The sequence below is a fragment of the Schistocerca piceifrons genome, chromosome 6 (assembly GCF_021461385.2).
Source record: "Schistocerca piceifrons isolate TAMUIC-IGC-003096 chromosome 6, iqSchPice1.1, whole genome shotgun sequence".
NCBI lineage: Eukaryota > Metazoa > Arthropoda > Insecta > Orthoptera > Acrididae > Schistocerca > Schistocerca piceifrons.
Genome location: NC_060143.1, coordinates 301,544,251 through 301,564,646, shown reverse-complemented (window position 1 = coordinate 301,564,646; position 20,396 = coordinate 301,544,251). Strand labels below are relative to the sequence as shown.

The 20,396-nt window shown below is 41.9% G+C and overlaps 1 protein-coding gene across 1 annotated transcript in view; it reads left to right on the top strand.

The window, feature by feature from the left end:
* LOC124803287 (kinesin-like protein KIF26A) overlaps window positions 1–20,104 on the top strand; it is a 483,829-nt gene extending 463,725 nt beyond the window's left edge. The window contains exons 19-20 of the mRNA XM_047264470.1: window positions 10,844–11,023; window positions 19,363–20,104. Of these exons, the coding sequence (XP_047120426.1) occupies window positions 10,844–11,023; window positions 19,363–19,535 (353 nt within the window). The 3' untranslated portion in view covers window positions 19,536–20,104. The remainder of the gene's footprint in view (window positions 1–10,843; window positions 11,024–19,362) is intronic.
* The last annotated feature ends 292 nt before the right edge of the window (window positions 20,105–20,396 follow it).

The window sequence follows — 20,396 nt, the reverse complement described above, 5'->3', positions numbered from 1 at the left end:
CCTCTTCCACCTGCCCACCACCTGCCACCTCCCTCATGGATCTCCCCCCTCCTCCTCTGTCTCTATCAATTTCCTCCTCCCCTTCGCTATGTCCATCCCCTCCTCTATCTATATCAATATGTCGTCAGCCATGCTCATTGGCGTATGTAGGCAATGCAATACAGTTCAATAAAGCAGCCAATACCTCTCACAACATGCCTGTCATGCAGAGCAGGCTACACATTAGGGACTGGTAAATTATTTATTTGCCCCTGATGTACAGGTCGCCATACAAAGCATGTTGACAAAGCAGGCCGATACTACTCCAACATAACATGTCCGCCATGCAGAGCAGCCTACATGTTGTGACCCAGAAAATTGTTTCTTCTCCCCTGACATGTAGGCTGCCCAGCAAAGCAGGTTGAATTGGTTGGCCAATACCGTTCCCCTATAACACGTCTGGTGTGGAGGACAGTCTATACACATGGGGATTAAAAAAAACGTGTTTTTGCAGACATTTCCACTCCTATTGAAACTAGGCCACAAACTATACAGTGCTGATACTTGTGAGGACTATTGTTTCTGTGCCGAATTCGGCTGGAATCAATCCAGTGCTTTGGGAGAAGATTCCAGACGCACATAAATAACCTCTGCTTTACAGATATAACAGATTACATGACCATCATAGTTGTGTGTATATGCATTATAAAAGTAAAATAACAAGGCAAAGGAATTGACCAACTCTACATTCAGAAAACGTTTCTCCAAGTCTGAGTCATACCTAGGGTATTGTCACTGGCTACCAATAAATCTCGTTCTGAGCATGAAAATGGACATTAGCAGATATGGCTGACTGTTCTTGGCCACACTCACTCTTGCTGTCACCGGATGTGAAGCTCTGTGTGTAAATTAGCCCAACCAGCACCAGTTTTTATTCGATTAAAGGATCTGCAAATAACGCAGTCCTTGTTGTAACCCTCTGGAAGATGTTCATGCGGCTTCATCCAGTCTTGATGCTTAGATTTACACAGTGTCAGTCTTTCCTTTTCTAGATGTACTACCAGAGGCTTTGAAGTCTGAAGGAAATTTTTCCTTGCTTTCATCTTAGGCTGAGAACGCAGCACAACGAACTATGTTTTACAGTGTGGAGACTTTGAAATAAAATTTCTTGGTACTAGCATTTTAGCCAGAACAATTCATCATCAAGAGCGCTTGTACAGGGAGACAACAGAAATTTATTAAAGCCGAAAAAATATAACATAAAGGAAAAGGGAGTTCAATTAAACAAATGCGGATGCCAACTTTGTACATAGGATGTAAGTCTAACGCTCAGTTACTTTTAATGGAGAATGATACTGCCTGTCGGAATGCCGGTGTCCTCTATACACCCCATAAGTTGTCATGAATTTGAAATTTCGTAGAATATTAGAAGTAATTACCTGTTTTATACCTAAAGATGTCTCCCAGACAGGGACAAAAAGCTTGTTTGGTTTCACAGCTCTAACATCAGACGTGTTTGGAGACTAAGGCATGGAAATTCAGGTCCTCCTGTTATGTCGGCAATTAATATTTTTATTGCCTAAACATCTTTCTGTACGTTTGTGCGAGCATAAATAGATACTTTTATTCAATATTCAGTATAATGTCAAGTTTTGTAGGTGTTTCCATATATTATTAAATACCTCGCCATAGTTATTTCTCGTGGTTCCTATCCTCATCTGTATACTCCTATGTTCTAGGAATACACACAGAAACACGGTTCATTTTTTCAATGAACACCACTCGCAATCTAGAACATCAAACGTCACGAAACACGCTGCTTGTGTGTTCCTGTTGTATATGAGTTGAACATCAACAAAGACCTTGCAGATAAGAAGTACACTCGTGAAATAACGTTTCAAAAATACATACAAACCCTCACTCTATACTAAAGTAATAGTTCGACAACACATAAATACAGGATTGGCAGGCATAGTAATTGCTTTCGAACCATAAGCCACAACTAGAAAAAAATCAGCTTATGTTATCAAAGCTATATGCAACACACAAGGAGCGTCACAGTAAACATGTAGCGTCATCATATACAGGGAGTTTCAAATTTAGACGGCAGAACTGAACTAGAAAAGAAGTCAAGTAAACATGGTCTCTAAAATGCATACCTAGTGGCACCTCTTCATTTTTTATACTGGGGAATGAGACTTTCACTCTGCAGCAGAGTGTGCGCTGATATGAAACTTACTGACAGATGAAAACTGTGTGCCAGACCGAGACTCGAACTCGGGACCTTTGCCTTTCCCGGGCAAGCGCTCTACCGACTTTATTTATTTTTTTACGCTCTATCCGACTTTTTTCTGAAGGGCAAGTGTTCTACCGACCTTTTTTTAACGAATAAAAATCTGTATTATTTGAAAATAATAGACGATGTTCTTCATAAAATTAAACACTAGTCCTTAAAAACGTAAAACATAAATAAATATATTTTCTCAACATCCTTTTTTTTTTTGTAAACTTAAATAGGTATACAGACTCAACATCAGCAGCAATCCAATTTTTTTATAGGGGAACACATGGGAAAGAAAACAAATAGGCTGCAGATAAAGAGCTATGCGTGAACAGGATGAACATGTCTAAGGAAAAAAACTTTGAAGATGAGGAGAAAAGAGAAGTGAAAGAAATTAGGAATACTTGCTGCGCCATGCTCCACATTGGCACGCCATCAGAACAACGTCCATTCTATCATTGACCATTAGAAGGGGAACGTCGGATCGTCCAGTCTTGGCTGGTAAGTTTCTTTGAGATTCCAGCTCCGAGGCGAGTTGGCGAAAATACCCTGTAAATAGTTCGCGAAAGTGGCCCGATAGTGTCGATGTCGGCGAAGTGTGTTTTGGTGTACTTACAGGCGTGTCCAAAAGTCCGCCGGATCGACGATGTCGTCCTGAAAGAAGTAGTTGATAGTCATGCCACTGATCTATGGGATAGTGTGCCACTTAGACGATGGAAAGCAGGTCCCGTCAGGGTATATCATCATGGTAGGAGAAACGTGATGCGGGATACTCGGAGGTAGAAAGCCACAATCTTCTGTACGAGGGTCCAGACAGCTACTGCTGGCCCACACTCAAAACGATGTAAATTTGTATTTTCGAAATTGCATTTGAGACACAGGGGTGAGTCCACCAGCACGATGCGATGCAGTTTCTGTTTTGTAGTATACTTGCCGTTGGCGAGAAGGTACCACGAAGCGGTGGGGTCAGTGGTGTGGTATGGTTGGTGGATCGTTTTCCAAACTGTAGGCCATGAACCATGGGGGTGACGTGCTTCGACGGGGTTTCGGGGTGGGTATGTTCGGAGGAGGCGGTAGATGTCGCGGGTGGTCGTCTTCCTGGTCCTGGGGAGCTGGGTGCATATGTAGCTGTATTCCAAAAAGAAACGGCCGATGTGGGACATAGGAGGTGGGATGTGTACCAAAGACGTCGGTGGGCGTCTCGAAACAGGTGCGAGCTCGGTGGTCAACATTCCAGCAAAACTTGCTCAATAACGCTAAGCACTATGGGACTTAACATCTGAGGTCATCAGCACTTAGATCTACTTAAACTAACCTAAAGACATCACAAACATCCAAGCCCGAGGCAGGATTCGAACTTGCGACCGTAGCAGCAGCGCGGTTCCGAACTGAAGCTCCTAGAACTGCTCGGCCACAGCGCAAAACTAGCATTTTGACTTTTTCATTGATGTAAAGTGTCGTGGTCCTGGCTCACACATTAACCAGATCGAGGCCACCATCCCGCTTCGGTAAGGTGAGAGCATCATACTGGACTTTGAAGATGTGTCCGGAACATATAACATACCCGAAAGTCGTCTGTAGTCTGGCTGCCATTGTCACAATGATGGGCAGAATCTGTGCGGTGTGAGGTATGCGGGCTGCCAGATGGGTACTGACGAAGGTGACTCTCTGGCATATATTCAGCGGGCATAGTAGGTGGTTTTCTATGTTTGCCCGGATGGGTTGTAGTAGCGCCCGAAAATTGATCGCCGAGGTGTGGCGAATGTCTCGCGTGTACACCAATCCGATACAGCGAAGGGTGGCCACCAGTTGAAAGGGGACTTTTCTGTCTGCGGGAAGGCCACGGCCGATCCTCATGGCGCATGATTTTGCGACGTTCATGGCGCTCCCTGGGCTCCTCCCGCCGGAGGTTCGAGTCCTCCCTCGGACATGAGTATGTGTGTGTTGTCGATAGCATAAGTTAGTTTAAGTAGTGTCTAAGGACCGATGACCTCAGCAGTTTGGTCCCTTAGAAATTCACACACATTTGCATATTTGAGGGCTCTCTGCCCCTGCACTGTAACAGGTAATCCTCTGCATCGCAGCTTGGGCGTCGGCCGCTGAAAGTACGACTAGGGCCAAGTTGTCCACGTAGGCTCGGCAGCGGAACGCATGATCCCGGAGAGGAATACCTGTCAAGCGTCGCCGTAATCCAAAAATGAGTGGTTCCATCGCAATGGCATAAAGCACTGTCGATAGTGGGCAACCCAGACGCAGTGAGCGTTCAATCCGTATAGGTTCTGTAAGGCTGCCGTTGACGAGAAGCCTGAACGTTGCCCCACGAAGGATCCACGTAATCGCTTGCATGAACATCGTGGGAATCGCCATCCGGTCCATCACTGCGTTGAGGAATGCGTGGCTGAAGCGGTCAAACACTTGACTGAAGTCGATGGCAGTCGCGAGTGTGTTGCCGCAGCAGTCACATCTCTATATTCACTGAGGGTTGTCTGCATATTACGATCGCCGCCTAAGGAGGTTTAGCCGGCGGCGGTGGTCAAGCGGTTCTAGGCGCTTCAGTTCGGAACCGCGCGACCGCTACGGTCGCAGGTTCGAATCCTGCCTCGGGCATGGATGTGTGTGATGTCCTTAGGTTAGTTAGGTTTAAGTAGTTCTAAGTTCTAGGGGACTTATGACCTCAGATGTTGAGTCCCATAGTGCTCAGAGCCATGTGAACCTAAGGAGGTTTGTCCGTGGGAAACAATTTCTCGTAATACATGCTTGAGTCGCACAGCTAGAAGGCGTGTGAAAATCTTGAATTCGGAATTGAGTAATGTGATCGGCCGATAACTATCGTGTTCCTCCTGCAGGTTTCGGGACTGGTATGAGTAAGCATTCTATGAACATTGGTGGCGGGATTGCTGAGCTGGACCAAAGTTCCCAGTACATGTCTCTCTATCGTGGCAGCGGTAAACCATCTGGGCCGGGAGACCGATTCAGTGATCCTTTGGCCACAGCGCCATGGACGTCGTCGGTGGTCACTTTCGCAGTCAGGAAGGTTGCAGCCACGGCGTTTAGGGTACAATGTATCTCTTGGGCAACCGCATCAATGGCCTCTGCACCGCCAGGTACTTCTTGATAGAGAAGGTTGTGCTACTACTGTATTTTATTACAAGGGTGAGTCAAATGAAAACCTTAAATTTGTAATAACGAACCGAAATTTCGCGCCGTTTTCCTGTAAGTTGGTAAGCGTGCTACAAACAGAGTGCAGAATGGCCTGTAGGTGGCAAGCATAGTGCATATGCACACATACTGTCACAGTATCAGTATAACGATGGCCGCCCCAGTTGCGACTTGCACCAGAGAAGAACAGCGTTCTGTTATTCGGTTTTTGCGTAGTGAATGTGTGAAACCTATTGAAATTCATCGACGAATGAAGGTTCAGTACGGTGCTGCATGTTTGTCACAGCAGCAAGTCTAGGAATGGAATAGAAAGTTCGCAAATGGTGTGACTTCAGTGGAAGATGCTCCTCGTCCAGTTCAGGCACAACGAGTTGTGAATCCACAGAACACTGCAGCAGTTGAAGTCATAGTGAAGGAAAACCGCCGAGTGACACGGAATGACATTGCAGCATGTTTACAGATTAGTCATGCCACATGGACTACCCAAAGGATTTTTTTTCTAAAGGAATTTATGCACTTTGTAAGCGCTGGAGGACTTGCATTGAGCGTGGGGGAGATTATGTTGGAAAGTTATACAGCTTTGTACCACTTCTGCACAATAAATAACATTTAAAAAATATTTAGGTTTTCATTTGACTCACCCTCGTATTTAAATCAAAGCGTCAATAATAAGATTCGCTGATGTCATTTCTGACGTCAGTGAAAGTATGGAAGTACTGCAGGACCTGTTGAATGGAATGAACAGTACAATAAGCACACACTGCGGGTTGAAAGTAAACCGAAATAAAGTTATGAGGAGCAGCAGAAATGAAATTTGTGATAGCCGGCCGGAGTGGCCGAGAGGTTCTAGGCGCTGCAGTATGGAACCGCGCGACCGCAACGGTCGCAGGTTCGATCCTTCCTCAGGCATGGATGTGTGTGTTGTTAGTTAGGTTTAAGTAGTTCTAAGTTCTAGGGGACCGATGACCTCAGAAGTTAAGTCCCATAGTGCTCAGAGACATTTGAACCATTTTTTGAAATTTGCGATACACTTAACTCCAAAATTGGGGCCCACAAAATAGAGGAACTGAAAATATTTTGATACTCTGGAAGCCAAATGTTACGTTATGGACAAAGGAAGGAGGACGTAAAAAACAGACCAGTACAGGCAAAGAGGGCATTCTTGGCCAAAAGAATTTTGTCAGTATTTGAGGGAGAAATTTCTAACAACGTACGTTGGAATACCGCGTTGTACGGAAGTGAACCATGGATTGTCGGAAAACCAGGAAAGAAGGGAATCTAAGCGTTTCAGACGTGATGCTGTAGAAGGATGTTGAAAATTAGTTGGTCTGATAAGACATGAGAAGTTTCTCCGCAGAATCGCTAAATGAGGAATGTGCGGAAAACATAGAAAACACGAAGGAACACAAGGATAGGACATTTATGAATACATCAGGGAATAACTGCACGGTAACTGATGAAGCTGGAGAGCGTAAAAGCTGTAATGGAAGGCAGGGATTGGAATACATACAGAAAATAGCTGACGACGTAGTGTACAAGTGCTACTCTGTGATGAAGAGGTGGACACAGGAGAGAAATTCGTGGCAGGCCGAATCAGACGAGCCAGAAGGCAGATGATACCATAATAATAATGATGATGATGTATAGAGTGTCCTGGTGCACAAAAGAAAGAAAGACCTGTATAAAAGTACACGGTAATGATGTCACAAATGTGCCGAAGCGTATTTGGGCAACTGAAAGTTTTCATAATAGGTAAACCTCAATTCCCATAAGCTAGGAAACGATTTTACACATTAAATGCGGCCTGCCAGTTGAAACTTAATGGAAACAAAAGGCTCACTCGGCACGCTCAGCGACTGATCATCGAGCAAAAGGCGTTAACAACAGTCTGTTAACGCCACAGGGAATAATCCCTACTTGTCTATCAGTTATTTCCCTGTTATTCTAGCGTGAATGCCAAAATGGGGGATGTTAACGTATTGCAAGTCTGGGCTGTTTTGGCCAGTCACCATGTTAAATGTTTAACTCGTGTACTTCTTGTTGTTTCACATCTTACTGGACTGTCACTTTTTCTGTCAGTGCTCTTCATGTGTCCTTGTCATTCATGTTTCCTGTGAAAATGTGTGAAGGCCTGACAAACAGTTAAAAAAACAGCGAGAAACAGGTTATGCTTATTGTTTTCAAGATGTTTTCGTGAAACAATCCGTCATTATCGATGCGGCAGAAGGGTTAGATAAGTATGACCGATGACATGATTCCACACCTCCAGTGGATCTTGTTTAAGATCTAGAAGGCGATCCTTCAGATACTAATTGAACAGTGATATCAGGTCTGTTTCTGCTCCAGTTTACAAATTATGCTTTTCTTTTGCTACTTTGCAATGCTTAATCCATAAATCAAATTTCTCTTCTCTGTTCTGTGACGAATCAACGTATTGTCCATTCTCAGTAACAGTCGTTTCAACAGCTGTAAGCAATTCCTCAATGGAACTGATAGCCTTCGAACGTGCAAAAGCATCTCGTTAGGTACACGTTCTCGAATCCAGGATTGAACAACGTTGATATGGCTAGTATGTTCACACGTTCAGCTGATAGTAAGCGATTTCTGATTTTTGTTACGATATTATACTCTTTAGATTCTCTCTGCAATAGTCTGCGTTGGTTGCGTGCCAGATATTTTGGTTGGGTTGTTTGGGGGGAGGAGACCAGACAGCGAGGTCATCGGTCTCATCGGATTAGGGAAGGACGGGGAAGGAAGTCGGCCGTGCCCTTTCAAAGGAACCGTCCCGGCATTTGCCTGGAGAGATTTAGGGAAACCACGGAAAACCTAAACCAGGATGGCCGGACGCGGGATTGAACCGTCGTCCTCCCGAATGCGAGTCCAGTGCTCTAGCCACTGCGCCACCTCGCTCGGTCCAGATATTTTGGTATTCAAGATATTAGTTATTGGGATTTCTGTTCTGAATGCAGAGTACTTTTCTACGCATGTTTGAGGACTAGCGATTTCCATATGGTGCAGAATGGCACAACCATTTTCCAGATCTATAATATCCGCAATTGGTGATATGGGTGGTGCGGAGTGTGGCAATTGACGATATTATTAACCACTAGCAATATTTAAGCCGGTATTACGCGACGCACCTAACGTATATAAGTCAAGTATAGACAGACCTGTAGTCGGAGTCACGAGCCACGGCGATCGAGTTTAACTTGGTTCTGCTCACCTACGTCACCCAATCTCCGGCAGCCAATGAGACAGTTCAGTAGTGTTCTAAGCGTTCTCTGCTCTGAACAACGTAGGCAATGCGAGCATTAAACGTGGTCGTAGTGAGTTATTTAGTGAATTTTTATTCGCCGCGAGTTGTCATTGCTGACGGTGGTGGTAAGCGACAAAGCAAGTGAGAGACATAATTTGCAGAATACACGTTTTCTTCACACGCTAAGCATGTGTATGCGCGTACCGCAACTGTCGCAAGGAACCGGCAACAAACCACGACCGTGTCTCGACCTACGGGAATAGCCATCGCCCATCCTAATAATGAAAATTAATTTTCGAAACGTGTCATATTAAGCTTGAAAATATATGTAACTAGTACAGTGTTTCATTATTTAAATCGTGACTGACACAGTTGCAGACTTTCCAAAAACATCGATAATGACGAATGAAATTAAGAAATAGCACCTCTTAAATGAGTATGATGTGTGCAGATATGCGGAGCCGCTTTCATGATGGCAAACTGAGATGTCTGTTCGCTGATTCCCAAATAATTTTCGTTGTAATAATTCTTTCATAATGTGGGGCCACAGTAATAATATATTACTTTAAAGTCGGTACCGCCATTAGCTTGTTTTTTATTTGCAGTGTTATATTTACACGATCATGATTTCGGCTTTACAAATGGCTCTGAGCGCTATGGGACTTAACATCTATGGTCATCAGTCCCCTAGAACTTAGAACTACTTAAACCTAACTAACCTGGGTGTTGTGTGCTGTCCTTAGGTTAGTTAGGTTTAAGTAGTTCTAAGTTCTAGGGGACTGATGACCATTGATGTTAAGTCCCATAGTGCTCAGAGCCATTTGTAAATCCGAAATCATGATCGTGTAAATATAACACTGAAAATAAAAAAGTGCAATGGCGGTACTGACTTTAAAGGAATTTTCGTTGTTCTTTATGTCCTCATACTACAGCTCACGAAGATAATTATGATGAACATTTCGAGATTTTTTACTCGCTGTCCACGGTTTCACCCACAATCGTTTTTCTTTACAAACAATGCCCTCGCCGGCGACATATGCTGTTGCACAGGCGATAAACTATTCCGCTTCCATTCCCGAGAAAAAAAAGTTAAGTTTTACAGTTGAATAATAATTCCAGACAAATAGTTTGGTCAAAGAAATTCGATGACAGCGTAATACGGACCTCAGGTTTCATTTATTTGTGTCGGCCGGCAATAACATTAAATAGCTTATGTCGTATAGACGTGCGCTGAGGCCTGTATTTGTCGTAGGCCATGCGCTGGTGCCAAAAAATGCAGAAATTTTATGTTGGGAGTCATGCTTCCGTTTAACATTTTTGTAACTGTGACTTCGAACATCCAAGAGGCACTCCTCTGCGTGATTAAGTGTGAAAAGTTAGTGAAATTTGTTTCAGGTCCAGACCGTTTCGTGTACGAGCGCCCGGAAGGACATACAGCACTTCAGATACAGCAAAAACAAATACTAGCGCTGCATAGGGGCATTTAGTGGTAGCAGGCCAGGAACAATGTTCCTTTGATCTGTTCCGACACAGCCTTGGCACACTGGTTTTGTGTTGCGAACATCTGTAGTCCATTACTAGCCACAAACAATGTTTGGAACACCAACATATTTATGATGATGATGAGGTCCCATTCTCCGAAGAGCTAGGGGACGATGCGGGAGACCCGCACCGCTGACTAGACAAGGTTCTAGCGGAGGTGGTTTGCCATTGCCTTCCTCCGACCGTAATGGAAATGAATGAATGATGATGATGAAGACGACACGACAGCCGATCGTCTCGAGGCAGGCAAAATCCCTGACCCCGTCGGGAATCGAACCCGGGACCTCTTGCGCGGGAAGCGAGAACGCTAACGCAAGACCACGAGCTCAGTGTAAAAGCGCCTTCGGGTGTATCGTATAATATGCCTAAAGAAAAAGTTGACAGTTCCAGACTTGTACGCTTTGGGCGTTGATGTCATGCAATACCAGCTTCACGGCGAACAAGGCATACGTTATGTAGATGTGTTCCCACTTTAGCATGACCCTGGCGACCGGCCCTGTAGTAAGCTCCCGTAGTTAGCAACAGCATGCGCCAGAAAGCGGCCGGTAGAGTAGCCTAGAACTAGAAGTAGAATGGAATGGAGTTGTGGGGCGAGCAGGTGAGCGAGGTGGGTGGTGCGTGCGCAGGGTCGTCCGCGGAGGTGCTGCAGTACTGCCGCGAGGACGTGGCGCGGCTGGAGCGCCGCTGGACGGAGGTGCGGGCCACGCGCGTGCGCCAGCTGCGGTGCGAGCAGGCCAGGCTATGCCGCGAGCTGGCCGCCGCCAAGGAGAGGCTGCTGCTGCCGCCGCACCGCTGGCGCTACGAGCGTACGTACACACACACACACACACACACACACATCAGTCAGCAACGCGGTGCGCCACGCATTTCTACTTCATCGTTCACAATTTGTCTTTCAGTAAAGCACAGTTGACGCTGCAGCTCGGGAAACCTCGGCCTCTACTAGAGACTTCGATCATACTGCGATCTAGCGACATTTATTGACACTATCTCAACGACGTGTCTTGTTAGGCACACAGACAAAAGTATCGATATTTCTGTTATGGAATACTTCCATCTCGATGCCAACCCCTTTTTACTACAAGAGATACTTTACAGTTGATGCTTTTAATCATATCAGTGCTTTATAGCAGGTATCATGTCAAAGGATAGTAGTAATGATTTATTACATTATTATTTACCCAAAATTTTGGCTGCTATCACGTAGATCTAACACTTTCAACAACTAAGCGTGCGAGTACCGAGAAGCACTGAGCGAGTGACGGAGAGTGAAAGAAAACATTTGCGACACTTCACATTGAGAATGTTTCGTTCGTAATTTGTTCACTTCGGGTCTCCTTGTTTTCACGATTCCATTTTCTTGTTTAAAACAGTTTACCAAATCAATAAACTGAATAGCGCCTAGACAAAATGAAACTTGACAAGATTGTGAGAAACTTGACAACAATGAAGCGAGGTGCAAAATCTGTTTGAAAAATTTGAATTCTTGGAGAAATACTTCAAACACGAAAAAGTATTTAAGAAAATACACTTGTGTTATTCCATTTAGAAGCTGTGAAAATCGACTGTCTATTGTAGACAGATTTCTAAAATGCCGATACTTTTCTTTCGATACCTTACTGAGTTCCATACTTTTCGTACGATACTACTCACGCGTAACATGTTAAAACTTTTTGTTCGATACCATGTTCCTAGTTATAACATATTCCTGCAATCGCAGTTGGTTTCAGTACTGTGTATTAAATATTTATAAAGGAAGAAAACCATTTTAATAATGCGCTGTGTAGCTTAATAACAAAATAACTGTGAAACACTTGCAGTAACGATTAGGTCCAGTTCTCAAGCTTTTGCTTGCCCGCGATCTGGCTACTTCTGTTGGTACCACCTCCACGATCGGTCTTGGTACTGAATTCATTCTCATGCTCGCTGTTTCTTACAGTTTAATATGATTTATTTAATTTACTAGGCATTTAATTCCCAATTAGTTTTATTCGTTGTTTCATTTGAATATTATAATCTTTTTTTCAAACTGATTAAAAATTGATAATACCTTTATTCATGATTCTAATATGACAATAAGTACCAAACTGCTTATTTGTAACCCACTTGGTAAATCATTGTAAAAAAAATGTTCAGATGTGTGTGAATTCCTAAGGGACCAAACTGCTGAGGCCATCGGTCCCTAGACTTACACACTACTTAAACTAACTTAAAGCAACTTATGCTAAGAACACACACACACACACACACACACACGCGCCCCAGGGAGGACTCGAACCCTCGGCGGGAGGGGCCGCGCAATCCGTGACGTGGCGTCTCAAACCGTGTGGCCACTCCACACAGTGGAAAATCATTATAATCTTTAATTACTAAATGAAATATTATTTATTCCTGTACTGGATTCAGAACCAAGGTCTAGGGCGCTGCAGTCATGGACTGTGCGGCTGGTCCCGGTGGAGGTTCGAGTCCTCCCTCGGGCATGTGTGTGTGTGTTTGTCCTTAGGATAATTTAGGTTATGCAGTGTGTAAGCTTAGGGACTGATGACCTTAGCAGTTAAAGTCCCATAAGATTTCACACACATTTGAACATTTTTTTTCAGAACCAAGCACTATATAAGCAAACAAAGTTGACACTCTGTGCAATGGTTGATGGAGAGCGACCGTAAAGCCATTTCCCATTTACAGCCACCGCACCAAGTGTCAACTTAGTTAGTGGAGCGTGTTTTTGTTTAGAGTATCTCCAAATGTATTCTGCTAGCCACTGTATATGCATGGCAGAGGACAACATGGTAGATTTTTAATAAACATTGATCAGAATTTCTATAATTTTTAGAATTTATTGCAGCTGACAACAGCACTTGAGTTACTCATCATCATCATTGTCATTTAGCTTCAATGATTCTATAGTAAAACCATTTCCTCTCAGTGGTTATGGGCTTACAGACTTGATTGGATACTTGATATGATTATTTCTTCAGGCTCAGTCTTACATTTCCCACTTCGTTTTCATCCCCAATGATACTTTCACACCTATTCCCAATGAGACATTCACACCTCTTTGCCATTGGAATATTCTTGCTATATATATATATATAAAGATGAGGTGACTTACCGAACGAAAGCGCTGGCAGGTCGATAGACACACAAACAAACACAAACATACACACAAAATTCTAGCTTTCGCAACCAACGGTTGCCTCATCAGGAAAGAGGGAAGGAGAGGGAAAGATGAAAGGATGTGGGTTTTAAGGGAGAGGGTAAGGAGTCATTCCAATCCCGGGAGTGGAAAGACTTACCTTAGGGGGAAAAAAGGACAGGTATACACTCGCACACACACACATATCCATCCACACATACAGACACAGGCGAAATATGTCTGCCTGTGTCTGTATGTGTGGATGGATATGTGTGTGTGTGCGAGTGTATACCTGTCCTTTTTTCCCCCTAAGGTAAGTCTTTCCGCTCCCGGGATTGGAATGACTCCTTACCCTCTCCCTTAAAACCCACATCCTTTCATCTTTCCCTCTCCTTCCCTCTTTCCTGATGAGGCAACCGTTGGTTGCGAAAGCTAGAATTTTGTGTGTGTGTTTGTGTGTCTATCGACCTGCCAGCGCTTTCGTTCGGTAAGTCACCTCATCTTTATTTTTATATGTAATTTTTCCCACGTGGAATGTTTCCCTCTATTATATATATATATAAACAAAGATGATGTGACTTACCATACGAAAGCGCTGGCAGGTTGATAGAAACACAGACACATACATACACACAAAATTCAAGCTTTCGCAACAAACTGTTGCCTCGTCAGGAAAGAGGGAAGGAGAGGGAAAAACGAAAGGAAGTGGGTTTTAAGGGAGAGGGTAAGGAGTCATTCCAATCCCGGGAGCGGAAAGACTTACGGGGAAAAAAGGACGGATATACACTCGCGCGCGCGCGCGCGCCCACACACACACACACACACACACACATATCCACCCGCACATATACAGACACATGCAGACATATATATATGTCTGCTTGTGTCTGTATATGTGTGGATGGATATGTGTGTGTGTGCGCGAGTGTATACCTGTCCTTTTTTCCCCCAAGGTAAGTCTTTCCGCTCCCGGGATTGGAATGACTCCTTACCCTCTCCCTTAAAAACCCACTTCCTTTCGTTTTTGCCTCTCTCCTGATGAGGCAACAGTTTGTTGCGAAAGCTTGAATTTTGTGTGTATGTATGTGTCTGTTTGTGTTTCTATCGACCTGCCAGCGCTTTCGTATGGTAAGTCACATCATCTTTGTTTTTAAATATATTTTTCCCACGTGGAATGTTTCCCTCTATTATATATATATATATATATATATATATATATATATATATATATCCTTTGATAGTTTTGGTAGTGATATTGGATACATCAGGATATATATGAATGTTTTACAAAGTCTTGGGTATGTGCATAAAAAGACGTAAATATACACTAATTTCTAGATGTTTGTAAAAGAGATTTTTTACAGCATGTAAATAAGGTTACCAACATACCTACACAGATTAGTATCAGACAGAGTAGATACCATGGCCAGCACAATGTCCTTACATTATTTACCTGGAATTTTCATGAGAATTTCTTTTTAGGAATTTTGTGTACTTGTGTCAAAGAACTTTACATGGTTTTACTTGCATCTAAGAACTCCTTTACATTCTGACAACAGGCTAAGCCCAAATAATATCTTATGTTTTGTTTGAAAGCAGACTGTTTTTAAGTTCTTTATGCTGCTTGGAAGTTTGTTGTAGAATATACATCCAGAAACTTTAGGTTCTATGTTACTTAAGCCTGTTTGTAAACATGTGGTAGTTTTCTTTCTACCTAGTGCTGTACTTACATATATTTTTGTCCATCATAGCAATGCAGTTTATTTTTAAGAACATAATAGCTTCATGTATATTCATAGCAGGCAGTGTCAATAATTACAATTCTTTTAAATTATTTCTGCAGGGTTGGCTTGGTGACAGGTTTACAACGCACCTGATTAGTTTCTTTTGAAGTTTAAGTAATCTGTGTGTGTGTGTGTATTAGTTACACTGCTCCACATGGGTATAAAAGTAGAGATGTGTGGATAATTAGACCATAACACATGATTAGTAAAGAGGTCTGACCAACAGTCTGTATCATTTTTCTCATGAGAAATACATTTGCATTCATTTTTGAGCTTCTTTGATCTATATGAGTCCCATGCCTTGAAACTGTCCACAATCAAACCCAGAAACTTGGTGCAATGAACTTCTGAAATACTTGAGCTGCTAAGCTTGATATCCAGGTCACCTGCTTTGACTGTCCTATTTGTTTGTATTCTTATGCATTGATAAAAAGATTGCATCCTCAAAATATTTTTATGCTTTAAAATGAACATAAACACTCTCAACCACAAGAAACTTTTATTTTTGTGGTTACTGGTATCAGTCAATTTCCGACCATCTTCAGACCTCACACTACGATGTTAGTTGGTGGTGATGAATGTCAACTGCTCTCATGAGAAATGTTCTCAAAAATTACACATTTGTATGCCCTATCCATCCCTAAACATGTACTCATTTCAAGGTCCTTTGCAGATTTACTGGTGACCAGTAGGGATGTGTCATCAGTACACATAATCACTGTTTCATTTATAGCTTCTGGTATTTCATTTACTTATAGAATAAATAAAAGTGGCCCCAATACCAAGCTTTGCGGTACACCATGTTTTATCTCTTTTAACATTGAAAACATATTTTTCTCATCTGTCGCACTCTTTATATTTTATCTCTACGAATTGTGGCCTGTTTTCAATAAAATATCTTGGTGATACTGTTTGCTCTGTCTCTTATGACATACTGGTTTAATTTTTCTAACAGAAACCTGTGACATACACAATCAAAAGCCTTTCACAGGTCTAGAAATAACAACAAACTTGCTTCTGTTTTTCCAATGTCCTGTACACAGACACTGTGAAATCTGCAACTGTTGTCTGTGTAGATCAACCTTTCTTGAAACGATGTTGTACCCTATTTATTACCTAATGTTTCCCTATGAAATTTACTATCCTATCACGTATGGCTATTTCTAGAATTTTAGGTGGTACAGATGTGATAGTTACATGTCTCTAGTTTCCAAAATTCACTTTGTCTCTCCCTTTATATTTAGGGGTCACTTTATTTTTCTTTTTAAGCACTTTGGAAATATTCCTTCATGCAGTATTTGCTTTATATGGAATGTGACCAGATATTTAGAAACATGCTTAATTATTTTAGGATACACGCCAGCCAATCCCTATGAATTTTTTGTTTTTAACAATTTAAATATAATTATGACTTCTGACTCATCTGTAGGTGATTTCGGTGTATTCCTTCAGTCTGACCTGATGGTAATTCCAAACACTTGAGCAGTATTGGTGAATAGGTTGTACCAGTGTTCTATACACAGTCTCCTTTGTAACTGAGCTATATTTTCCTAGAATTTTCATAATAAACTGAAGTTGACCTTTCTCCTTCCCTCTTACCAATCTTATGTGCTCATTCCTTTTCATAGCACTCTGCAACATTCTTCTTCTTTTGCTTATGCCTTTGTCCCACAGTTTCCGCAGGGTGAGCATGGCTACAATTGGATTTGGCATGGTTAATTGGAAGGGGTCACATCCACCACAACTTCCATCCCACAACTTCTACAGAACCAGTTGTGACCATCCTATCCAATTATCTGCCACATTACAGTATCTCAGACTAATCCTCAGTCAAAAATTAAGATGGAAATCCCATCCTCTAACCATCCAACAAAAGCTACTATATGGTTGAATGTGGGGACTGCATCTGTACTCTGTAGATGTATTTATTTGATTTGTAGTCATGGGTGGATTGTTTGGGTCATAAAAGTGTACTTTCTTTTTTTGTGATGGACTTGTTGCCAATCAGTCTGCATATCACAAGAATGTTCATTTACTGGAGATTTCTCTGTGTTTCCCACAATGTTTTTATTGTTTGTTTTATGTTGCATTATTTCACTGATGCTCCGTGAGTTTCTGGGCTCACTCAGTGTTACCCCAGTATGGTAACCTCATTTTCCGCAGGCAGCGTTTGTTTGTTGTGTATTTTCCCGCTGTGTATTTGCAGTAGAGGCTAATTGCGATTTGTGCTTTTCTAAACTACAAATCACATCATTTGTTATGGGTTCACTGAGTGTCTCTGCAATTAGTTCCTTTTCTGAGGACATTAACTGCTTGTTTCATTTATTTTCACTGGATATTCCAGGGTTATGAGCAGATTTTGATGGGTCTTTTCGTAACCTAGAATTTTTAGTGTATTGTATTTGTTGAGTTTTTCTTTTATTTCAGCATTGTCTTTTGTGAATTTGTTCACTAGCTTTAATATTGTTTCCCACTGATCCACTAAAATTTACACACTGTTCCATATTTTTTGCCTCAAGAATAGGACTTAATGTTTGTGTTTGTTTGGCCGGATTGCAGGATTGCTTCTGTGAAATGATTGGTTTATCTCTATTTGCATATTTATAATGTGGTTTGGAATCATCACATGCATCTGCAATTTTGGTTTCGCCTTGTCCATTTGAGCACCGGGTAGCTTCTAGATCTGTTGTAGGCAGTACTTCTTTCGTTGTTCCGATCCGTAGTGTGAGCTGGCATGTTTCACAACAGAACAAGATTCTATCTTTTGAACTTTTCACAATGCAAACTTCGCTGCTACTTAGGTCGACAATCACTGCAAACTTGTTTTCAATACCACAGTCCACAAGTCACTATTATTTTGGTAGTTTTCAATAACTTTTTACACTTTCAACATGAATTACTTTTATCAGTTGCCGCCATCTTAACTCATCCATATCTTCTCACAATGCAGCTTCGTAGCCCCCTTCCAGAAAACAAAATCTGCCTTGAAATGTATACTTCCTATCAGGTCTAATCCACCTCTCCACCCCATTTCTCACAATACGATTTACCCTTCCTTTCCCATCCCATTCACACACAGAAATTCACTGAGTCCATTAACACCCCACTCCTCATAGCACCACTTAACCCTTTACCCACAAATTGTGCTTTTTCAGTGAGGGTTCTACAACTTATTGCAGTGCAGTGAAATAGTTATTATTATACAGACTATCATCAAAATCTGTGTTTTACAAGGCAACAAGCTCAGTAGTTGACTGGGAAAGTGGCAGACTGTGAAACTGAAGGTCTGAGGATTCATTCTTGATTGATTTTTGGATTTTTACCTGTCTTCATTTATTTCATCTCTGGCAGTGTTAGTTAATACAAAAAATGCTGAGTTGCTTCTTGGTTTGGGGTCCTTATTAAACTGTAGGTCCAATAGTAACTGGCTCGGTAAATCATTTTGAAACTTGGAGGAAGGCAACAGAATACCTCCTCTAATAGAACCATTCCCAATAAACCATTATGGTGTCCAAACCAACCTTCGAGTTGATGATAGCTTTACCTGAAGACAACAGACAGTTGTCGATGTGCAACAGTCATTTTAATAATTTTTAAATAACCAGTAAATATCTTCTCTCTTTAATATTTTTAAACTATACTTGTATATACATTCAAAGGCTTCCATAGTCAGTGTCATTGTGAATAAAATTCTTTTGCACCTTACGCCACGTTATTTTGAAACCAAAACTACCATATTATTGAAACTGATGTTTTGGTCATCTTTGTAGTGGTCTCCTTCAGAGCAACTACACTGCTGGTGTCTGAGGTTGGTTTTACGTATTTTTATAAATGCTTTCAGCTGAGTGCAGCCATTGTCTTGTTGCCAGCCAGTTCCTTGTACAGATGGGTGACAAAATAAATTTACAGTAAATGGAGAAAAAGACCTTAGCCACCTATCATTCTCAAAACCTTTTTGATAATTCCCATGGCTTTTTCTTTACTAAGTTCTGTTTGAATTGATTGCAGAAAATGAGTGTGAAGTAAGCTAACTCAGGGGAGGGGAGCATCACAAACTGGCCTCTGCACTGTAGTCAAAAATCTACTTTCACTAAATTCCCAACCTCTTCATAAAATATGCAGCCAGCCTTGAATGTTGAGTATATATATGCCTCCATGTATGTGATGTGATCTTACACTATTTTTTTCTGTTTTGCTCATTCATTGTTTCCTTGTTTGTCTACAGTTCACGTGGAGGCAAGCATGGACCAACGTGACCCAGCATTCGTAGAAGCTCTGGAGAGGGAAACAGACATCCTTCGCAAACGTGTTGATGCCTGCAAGTCACGCGTGATGTTTGTCACCTGTTTTGACTGTGTGCCACGTACATCAGCTTCAGATGACTCGAGCAGTTCATGAAACAAACACTCATCCCAATGGCTGGATGGACATCAGACTGTGTTAGACTCTTCAGTGATTACTGCAAGTGTTTGTTTACAAAAAGACAATGTAGGCAGTGTTTGATGAACCATGACTGAATGCATTACTGAGCTGTCCATATATGCAGAGATATTTCACATGCCTGGTTGTCTCCTTTTAAAATTTACCCATTTTTCACAAAACTCTTAATAGTTCAAAAATGTAAAAAGGGTAATATTGCGCTTCCTGTGGCAGCACCATTCAGAATCTTCAGTTTTGATAGCCGACTCATAAGTACTTCACCAAATGTCAAAATCCTCTACAATAACCAAAATCATTCTCAGCTGCAGTGACTTTCATTTTTTCTTTGTGAAGAATTTATACTCTCATCTTATCCACAAATGCAACCAGGGGAATAGTTTCATAAATTAATGAGCATTATTTTCAATGAGGCAGTGTCTCTAAAATCTAGAATGTTGACGAATGTTCACCAAAAACACTTCAGTGCCACTGCTGATTTTCTTACACTCCAAAGTTCTACCTTGAAAATGGAGGGCTTCAACAGCTCTCAACCAACTTTGTGGGCACCTCACATTGACAAGTTTTAGCATGTGAAGGCTACAATAGTTGACAGTTTTTTTTTTTTTTTTTTTTTTTTTTTTTTTTTTTTTTTTTTTTTTTTTGGGGGGGGGGGGGGGGGGAAGCTAGACAGTGTGATTGGACCATTGACTTGGTACACTAGCATGTAGTTCTCCTGATAGCCTTGGGGACCCTTCTAATCACATGCCCTACATCCAGCATGAAGGCTCCTCATTACATGGCACCTATCTTCTTCTTATCTAGCAACAAGTGTGTATTGGT